Source organism: Echinops telfairi, unplaced genomic scaffold (genome assembly GCF_000313985.2).
Source record: "Echinops telfairi isolate 266 unplaced genomic scaffold, ASM31398v2 ScPeMD7_7417;HRSCAF=8455, whole genome shotgun sequence".
Lineage (NCBI taxonomy): Eukaryota > Metazoa > Chordata > Mammalia > Afrosoricida > Tenrecidae > Echinops > Echinops telfairi.
Genome location: NW_022111317.1, coordinates 5,044,483 through 5,052,963, shown reverse-complemented (window position 1 = coordinate 5,052,963; position 8,481 = coordinate 5,044,483). Strand labels below are relative to the sequence as shown.

The 8,481-nt window shown below is 62.5% G+C and overlaps 2 protein-coding genes across 6 annotated transcripts; one reads left to right on the top strand and one right to left on the bottom strand.

Annotated features, from left to right (window-relative positions):
* Nucleotides 1–831: 831 nt before the first annotated feature.
* KAT5 (lysine acetyltransferase 5) lies at nucleotides 832–6,513 on the top strand. Of its 4 annotated transcripts, XM_004713532.2 has the most exons (14): nucleotides 832–864; nucleotides 964–1,030; nucleotides 1,352–1,420; nucleotides 1,518–1,654; nucleotides 1,955–2,110; nucleotides 2,200–2,274; nucleotides 2,374–2,448; nucleotides 2,648–2,896; nucleotides 2,978–3,067; nucleotides 3,933–4,073; nucleotides 4,147–4,240; nucleotides 5,660–5,819; nucleotides 5,933–6,014; nucleotides 6,094–6,513. In XM_004713532.2, the coding sequence occupies exons 1-14, from the start codon at nucleotides 853–855 to the stop codon at nucleotides 6,226–6,228; spliced, it is 1,542 nt and encodes a 513-aa protein (XP_004713589.1). In that variant the 5' UTR covers nucleotides 832–852; the 3' UTR covers nucleotides 6,229–6,513. The 4 variants fall into 4 exon arrangements, with proteins under 4 accessions (XP_004713589.1, XP_004713591.1, XP_004713588.1 ...); XM_004713534.3 differs by lacking the exon at nucleotides 1,955–2,110 and having other exon boundaries at nucleotides 833–864; XM_004713531.3 differs by having other exon boundaries at nucleotides 853–1,030.
* Nucleotides 6,395–7,566, bottom strand: RNASEH2C (ribonuclease H2 subunit C). 2 transcript variants are annotated; one of them, XM_004713535.2, is made up of 4 exons: nucleotides 7,359–7,566; nucleotides 7,018–7,208; nucleotides 6,821–6,940; nucleotides 6,395–6,648 (listed from the first exon to the last, which is right to left on the bottom strand). In XM_004713535.2, exons 1-4 carry the CDS (start codon nucleotides 7,525–7,527, stop codon nucleotides 6,622–6,624), a joined length of 507 nt encoding a protein of 168 aa, XP_004713592.1. In that variant the 5' UTR covers nucleotides 7,528–7,566; the 3' UTR covers nucleotides 6,395–6,621. The 2 variants fall into 2 exon arrangements, with proteins under 2 accessions (XP_004713592.1, XP_045153182.1); XM_045297247.1 differs by having other exon boundaries at nucleotides 6,860–6,940.
* Nucleotides 7,567–8,481: the final 915 nt, after the last annotated feature.

Genomic DNA, 8,481 nt, shown 5'->3' with positions numbered 1-8,481 from the left:
GGCTTTACTGGCCCAACCACCATTTACTATCTATCAGGGCCCCTCTCTTCTTTCTCAGCCCCCCAAGGATTAAACCCCATGGGAGAGGAGCTCTGCATTTGGTCCGCTGATTTATTTTATTCCAAGCTCCTGGAACCGTGCCAGGCAAGCAAGGCTCACTGGCAGGCTGGTTGCTTTAGAAATCGGAATCGAATGCATAAAACCAAGAGCCCTGCTAGGACTGTGGGTGAAGCATGAGACCGCTAACCACAAGGTCGGAGGTTCAAAGCCATCAGCGGGGCCACCAGTGAAAGATAAGGGGAGGCTGCCGGCTCCTGGCGGGATTTAGGGTTCCACCCTGTCTAACAGGGTCACTCTGGGTCAGAAGAGACTCCACACCAGAGGTTTGGGGCTGTTTACAAAACAACACCGCCAGAGAGCCGAGGTGCACACTCGGGCCCGCGGGGCAGCCCGGCCCGGGAGCCCCGCCCACTTCCCAGCCCCACGCCCCGCCCCGCCCGCGCCGGGCACGCGCAGCTCCCTGCCCGCGCGACGCCGTCCGTCGAAGCACGAACCCCTCGGGCACGTGACCGGTGTCGCGCCAGTAGGCGTCACGTGACAGGCTCCGTTTTCCTCCAATCATTGGGCAGCAGAGGGACCGTCGCCCCCGCCCCCGCGGCCCTGGCCCTCGGCTTGCCAGGCCCCTTTCCCCGGACGCCTGAACTGCCCGGCTCCCGGCTCCCCGCTGCGCAGTGGCACCTCTCGAGGGGTCCCGCCGGTCGAGGGGCTAAGCGAGGCCCGGGCCTCCCGCGCCCTCCGTGCCGGAAGTGACGCCGCCCAGAGGAGCCGGAAGTGGCAGTGGAGGGAGGGAAGATGGCGGAGGTGGTGAGTCCGGTGCCCGGGGCGGGGCGGAGGGAGCCAGGGGAGGTGGGTAGAGCCCGAGGACCCCCAGTAGCCGACCCTGGCGCCGCGCTGTCTCCCCAGGGGGAGATAATCGAGGGCTGCCGCCTGCCTGTCCTGCGGCGGAACCAGGACAACGAGGATGAGTGGCGTGAGTGACGTCGGGGGGCGGGGCTAAGGGACCTGAGGGCGAGGGGCGGGGCGGAGGCAAGCCGGCCCCCCGGGAGGGGGCGGGGCCTCTGGCTCCCGGGGCGGGCGGGGCGCGGGCACTCCGGCGGAGGGGCGTGGCGTGGGGGCTGCTTCAGATGGGCAGGGCGGGGCTTGGGGAGGGGGTGCCGTTCGGAGAGCGGAGGGGGCTCCGGCCAGGGCTCCCCGTGCTGGGGGTGGGGGGCTCGAGGCGGAGTCCCGGCTGCGGGAGGTGGAGCCTCGCGGCCTGGCCCCGCTCAGGCTCCCGCCTGTTCTGCACACACAGCCCTGGCCGAGATCCTGAGCGTGAAAGACATCAGTGGTCGGAAGCTCTTCTACGTGCATTACATCGACTGTGAGTTCTGGGACGGGCCGAGGCGGGGCTGCAGGGTCGTTTGGCGGGGTGGGGGCCGCCGGTGGCACTCCTTCCTGAGCCATCCCCACTGCTGCAGTCAACAAACGGCTGGATGAGTGGGTGACCCACGAGCGCCTGGACTTAAAGAAGATCCAGTTTCCCAAGAAAGAGGCCAAGACACCCACCAAGAACGGGCTTCCTGGGTCCCGCCCCGGCTCTCCAGAGAGAGAGGTGGTGAGTAGGCCCCCCCCCCCCCACTTCTCTTGTGCTCTCTTGCCTACGCCTTCTCTCACGTCTTGGCTTCAGGGGCATCCGGATGGGCAGGAGGCCTGAGAACCTCCCACCCCGACTGCAGCCCCCCCTGGGTTGGGGCGTCACCTTGCAGACCTAGCCTTCCGAATCCAGTGCCTGTCCCAGTGTCCTTGAGAGGGCAGGAGGGGGGGGGTGATCACTGGGTGCCGAGGACACCCGTCTCCCTGCCCCCCGCCCACCACCATGCCACCCCAGAGGAAGACTCTGGACCTATCTCTACAGCCGGCCTCCGCCCAGGCCAGCGGGAAGACCTTGCCAATCCCGGTCCAGATCACTCTCCGCTTCAACCTGCCCAAGGAGCGGGAGGCCGTCCCGGGCAGCGAGCCCGACCAGCCGCTGTCCTGCAGCTCCTGCCTGCAACCCAGCCACCGCGCCACGGTACCCTCAGCCATTCCAGGGACCTCGCTTTCCTCTCAGGTCCCGCCTTCCCTACCTTCTGACCCACCTTTCTTGGTTTCTCTCTGCAGAAACGGAAGGTGGAAGTGGTTTCACCAGCAACCCCGGTGCCCAGCGAGACAGCCCCGGCCTCGGTGTTTCCCCAGGTGAGTACCCCAGACCATGGCTTCTTCTCTTCCTGCCTCCTCTCCCCCCTGGTGGCTCACCTCACAGCACCCCCCTCCCCGTTCCTATTGTCTCGACAGAACGGCTCGGCTCGTAGGGCAGTGGCCGCGCAGCCCGGGCGGAAGCGGAAATCCAACTGCTTGGGCACTGATGAGGTGGGTCTGGGGAGCGGTGTTGGCATTGGGTGCCTGGTAGGTCACGTTTTGGGCTGGTCCCTGGGTGACCTCAAGGTCTCCGTTTCTTCATCTGGGAAGTGGGGCTCGAGCCCCTGCCGGCAGCACTGTGGTGAAGGCGGTTGCGGCCTGCTCTGTCCTCACCTTTAACTAGGGGGCTTCTTCCCCTGGCTGTGGGCAGGATTCCCAGGACAGCTCCGATGGCATTCCATCCGCCCCACGCATGACTGGCAGCCTGGTGTCGGACCGGAGTCACGACGACATCGTCACCCGGATGAAAAACATCGAGTGCATCGAGCTGGGCCGTCACCGCCTCAAGCCCTGGTACTTCTCCCCGTACCCCCAGGAGCTCACCACGCTGCCCGTCCTCTACCTCTGCGAGTTCTGCCTCAAGTACGGCCGGAGCCTCAAGTGTCTGCAGCGTCACTTGGTACGAGGGCTCCCAGCCTTAGAGACGGCTCTCCCGGCACCCCGTGCCCAGGATCCTCCCTGACCCTCCTCTCCTCCCCAGACCAAGTGCGACCTGCGGCACCCTCCGGGCAACGAGATTTACCGCAAGGGCACCATCTCCTTCTTTGAAATCGATGGCCGGAAGAACAAGGTCAGTTGTTGGAGGCGTGTCTTTGGGGCTGGAGGGGGCGGGGGCATGAGGGGATACAGCTTCTTCCTGCCCAGGAACACGCACCAGGACAGCCTCTGCTCTCTTGAGAGCCTGCAGCCCCGGGGAGACAGATGAGCCATCAACTCTTAGGTCCAGCATAACAAGTGTCATGAGTCAAGGGGCGGGTTATCAGGACCTTAACAACGCGGTGGTCACAGAGGCTTCAGAGCCCCACCACCCGCAGGCAGGAATTCAGAGCAGTGCTGTGCGACAGAGCCATAGCAATCAATGCCGGGGCGGGCACAGAGAGCACCCAGCTGGCTGGCTGAGTGTGGGGAGAGCAGTCGCTAAGAATGAGGTCAGTGGGGGTGGTGTGGGGTGACTACCTGTGAGGGAGGTGGGCTGATATGAAGACTGAGTGAACCTCCCCCCTTCTTGGGCCTACGGAGGTGGGGAGCAGGCAGGCACCTGGAAAGGCAGGAGTGCTCAGGCTGGGCTGAGGGGCAGCCCCAGAAGAAGCGGTCACATTGACCACTGTCCAATACAGTGAGGGTGGCCTTGGCCCAGGGGGTACTGGCAGTGCTACCTGAATGCAAGAGGGGCTGTAAGCAGAGGCGCAGTAGCAGTGCGGGTCGGCTGTTCTGTCCACAGTCAAGCTCCCTCACTTCCAGCCCCTTGGCATGGGACTGGGAGGGGAGACTCCCTGGATGTCCCCAGACACCACAGCTTCTCGCACACGTCTGGGCCCCGGCCCTGTCCCAGTGTGCTAACTGTTGTTACACCAAGCCCTGACGTGGGGCCGACACGGGATAAACAGACGAGGTCTGATGGCCACGGCCCTAATGATGGCTCTTCTCCTTCGCAGAGCTACTCCCAGAACCTGTGTCTTTTGGCCAAGTGCTTCCTGGACCACAAAACATTATACTACGACACAGACCCCTTCCTCTTCTACGTCATGACGGAGTACGACAGCAAGGGGTTCCACATCGTGGGCTACTTCTCCAAGGTCAGTGCTCACCCCGCTGCCTCAGCCTGCCCCACCAGGGCTGTCCCCGTGCTCACCGCCCCCTCTTCTCCAGGAGAAGGAGTCCACGGAAGATTACAACGTGGCCTGCATCCTGACGCTGCCTCCCTACCAGCGCCGAGGCTACGGCAAACTGCTGATCGAGTTCAGTGAGTACCTGGGCCATGCTCGGGTCTCTAGTCCCCAAGCCAGAAAGAGGCCTGGGGCAGGCTGCCCGCCCCCACCCCAGCCCCAACTGGTCCTTGGCCAAGGTTCGAAGCACCACCCAACTTGCCGAAACACCCACACCTTCCTGAGCCAGGACCACTGCCACTTCACCCAGCCACCACCCTCACCTGGCAGACACTAGTTGTTGAGTGCCCACTCACACAGATGTGATGGCCAACACCCATGGATTTGCCCCCCACCCCTTGTATCCAGGCACAGAAATCTCAAGCCCTTGGGGTCCAGTCCCTTCCCCATCACACAGACACTTGGGTGCACTTTCCTCTCCAGCTCCGAGACCCCTCCCTCCCTCCCAGCTGCTCCACGGTCTGTTTCCCTCAAGCTCCCTAGTCCCGTCCCCCCCGCCCCCCCAGCAGGGAGAGCAGAGCAGCTGCTGGCTGAGCCACAGCACTGACCGAGGTCTTAATCCATCTGAGGAACACTCGTGATCAGGTGGAGTCCAGGTAGAGCCAGGACGGTGAGCCTGGAAGAGTAGCAGATGCTCAAAGTGGCCCTGCAGAAGCCCTGAGCCTGGATAGGTGGGGGTCCGCTCTGACAAAGGGCCGTCCCTAAGTGCCATTTCAGGCAGCTCAGAGGGTAAGTTGCCCCAGGTGTCACCCATGGCTGAGGTGAACAGGGCCTCCAAGTGACCTACATGGACCCCATAAAGTTGAATACATACGTTCACATGGACAGCCAATCACCCTGCATTGTTGGGGAGCCTAGAGGCAGTTGGGCAAGAGGGACAAAGGCCCACTATGGTGGCTTGATGGGAGAAGGATTAGCTTTGCCAGAGGTGGGAAGCCACTTGGCTCTGCAGGGCATCCCCAGTGCCCAACAGTCCTCTGGGGTTTGGCTGCCCCTCGCAGTCCGAGCACCAGCTGTCGGCCAGGCACATGGATGCAAAGGAGGGCCTCCTTCTCGCTGGGCAAGCACGTGGCTCCTGCTGATTGCTTCTTCATAGCCCGCAGGACGTGGGGCCACTGACGGGGCTGGCCAGAGGGGCTTTCACACGCACCCACATCCCCCTCTTGGGTGCTCAGGGCAGTAGGTCGCAGGGGTGACAAGGAAAAGTGGCTTTTCCTTCCAGATGCCAGTCTTTCAGAGCCCCCAAGGCCTCCCCTGCTGCATCAGCACGCTCATGTTAGCTACTCGTCTCCTTACAAAGCACCCACCGGTGCTTGGTAAAGGCCAGCTGCTGCCAGCACCTGACGCATGGGCGGTCCTGTGCAATGGGTTCTTTCATAGTCCTTCATGAGGAAATGGGCACCCAGGCAGGCCACAGAACGAGGTGGCCGGCCCAAGACCAGACCCAGGAAGTCAACCTCCACCACCCACGCAAGCCCTCCTGCTCCACCCTCTAGGTTACGAGCTCTCCAAAGTGGAAGGGAAAACCGGGACCCCCGAGAAGCCCCTCTCAGACCTCGGCCTCCTGTCCTACCGAAGCTACTGGTCCCAAACCATCCTGGAGATCCTGATGGGGCTGAAGTCGGAGAGCGGGGAGCGGCCGCAGATCACCATCAAGTGAGTTTGGCCCACCCATGGCTTGCAGGGCCTGGCTTTGCTGGGTGGGAGGGGGAGGGTGTGGCCTGGGCGGAGGGGCAGGCCCTGGGGCGCTGACCTCTGCCCCTCCCCAGCGAGATCAGTGAGATCACCAGCATCAAGAAGGAGGACGTCATCTCCACCCTACAGTACCTCAACCTCATCAACTACTACAAGGTAGGAGGAGGCCCGGGGGGAGGGGCAGCTCCGTGAGCTCTAGGACGCAGGCTGACCTGCCGGCTGCTCCCCGGCCCAGGGCCAGTATATCCTGACACTCTCTGAGGACATCGTGGACGGGCACGAACGGGCCATGCTCAAGCGGCTGCTCCGGATCGACTCCAAGTGTCTGCACTTCACTCCCAAGGACTGGAGCAAGAGGGGGAAGTGGTGACCAGACACGGCCCCCTGGGGCTGAAAGCCCAGCCTGCCCCCCAAGGACAAAGATGCGCAGGACTGGAGGGCCAGCGCCAGAGCACGCTCAGGCCTCGGGCAGACTCCGTGGGCAGCTGTCTGCGGGGCCAGGGACCAGAGAGAAGCCGGCAGCTGTGTACAGTGAGGACAGGCTTGGTGTAAAGATTTCTTTTGTAAAACAGGTGCTGGGAGTGGGCGGGGCCCGGCTGCAGAAAGCAGACTCCCACCCCCACCCCCCAACAATAAACGGTTTCTACAGGTCAGGGCCCTTGAGTCGGCTTCTGGGTGGGCCCTGGCAGCAGGGGGCTCCAACATGGCTTGATTGCTAGGGGCTGTGTCCAGGGGTCAGTGGCTTCAGTCTGGTGGCTGGTCCTCAGTCCTCAGGCACGGGCGCATGAACCTGCAAGAGGGGGCGGGGTTGGGGGGTGCTATCAGACTCCCTGTGATCAGGTGGCTGCAGCTGCTCAAAATGCTATCTATCCCTTCCTAGGGCATTCCAGGAAGCCCCGATCTGACCCCATTGTGCTCCCCAGCCCTAAAGTGTCCAGTCCCCTTGGGGGGGTTGTACTTACTGCAGCTGCGAGCCTAGGCCAGGTCAAGGCCCCACGCACCTTGGCGTCAGGCCCGGGGATGGTCTCCAGACCCCACAGGTGGAAGCGGTCAAAACTGGCCGTCGCCCCGATACAGCGGTCCTGGGGAGGGGGCCCACTCAGCTTGGAGACGCCACTCCCACCCGCACCCCCTCCCTGCCCGGGCACCCTCTGCTCACGAAGCCCCGCTCCAGCGGCTCTGGGCGAGTCTGCCCCTCGCCGTCGTCCTCGACCCTCGATTTGTGCTTCCTCCCCAAGCCTGTCAACACCTCTGCCTTCTCGTCCGCCTCCATCACGTAGCCCGCGAGGCCAGGCGGAACCACCACCTCTTCGCCTCTCAAAGTGCGGCCCCGAAACGACACCTCGAGCCCTGCGAAAGAGAAGTGCTGAGTCCCAGAACCCAGAGGCGCTTCCCGCCACCTCCAAGCGGACTACGAGCCCCAGGAGCCCTTGCGGCGTTCTTCGCCGAGGGGCGCGGGCGCGGGGGCTGTCGGGAGACGTAGTCCGCCTCAGCACGAACCGTCGGCCCGCTGGCGGATGGCAGGGGTGAAGAAACGCTCGACGGGGGCGGGCCGGCTGGCCAGGACCTCGCAGGGCAGGAGGTGCAGCGTGGCGGGGGCGGCGTCGCGCAGCGTATCGGGGCGCAAGTGCAGGCGATGCCTCCCAGTTGCGTCCTCGCCGCTCTCCATCTTCCGGGCCGACGAGAGGCCTTCTCCGGCGGTTTGCTAAGGCTGGCGCGTACGGGGCGCAGAGCTTGTCGGGAGGCCGGCTGCTCTCGCCGCAGAGCACCATGGGAAGTGTAGTCCCTTCCTTGAGGCGACGCTGTAAGCTCCGCCTCCCTTGAGTAAAACGTTCCAGTATCTTTCCTTTCATGGCTTTTGAAATCCAAAAGTAATCTGGAGAATTGTAATAAAACAACCATAAAAGTTTAACCAATTAAGTGTAAAAGTCAGTGGCATTAATTACATTCATAAAGTTGTGCTTCCATCACTATTTCCAAAATTGTTCATCTCCCCTAACGGAAACTCACGCAAGCAATAACTCCCCATTCTCCCGCTCCCTGCCCCTGGTAACTTCCCATCTGCTTCCTGTCCCTATGAATTTATCCATTCTAGATGTTTCTTCAGGCCACCCAGCTGGCCGTGGTACTGTGATGAGCTCCACAATTTCATCTACTGGGAGAGATCCTTGCCGTGGACAGATATCAGCAGAACTTACAGACTGGGAAAAAAAGCCTGGAAGCTTGGGGACATTGAGCAGTAAAAACTTTTTGGCTCACAACAGAATACTCCACAGAGTGCTGGAGAGGAGCCCCCAGGTCAGAAGGCAATACCCAATGGACGGAAATATGCCAGTGACCGGGAAAAGGTCGAAAGCATTGGACAGTGTTTTGTCCCCTGATACATAAGGTCCACAGGAGTCCACCTGTCTTAGGTGCCATCGAGCTGGTGCCAAACCGTTGTCGTCGGGGCCATGAAGTTGGTTCTGATTCACAGTGGCTCTGCACGACCGGATGAGACCAGTCGGCCCTGTGCAGTATGTGAGCCCGTGGCTGCAGCCTCCGTGTCCCTCCGTGTTGTGGAGTGGCTGCAGCCTCGTGTCCCTCCGTGTTGTGGAGTGGCGCACCCTCCTCTTTTTGCTGC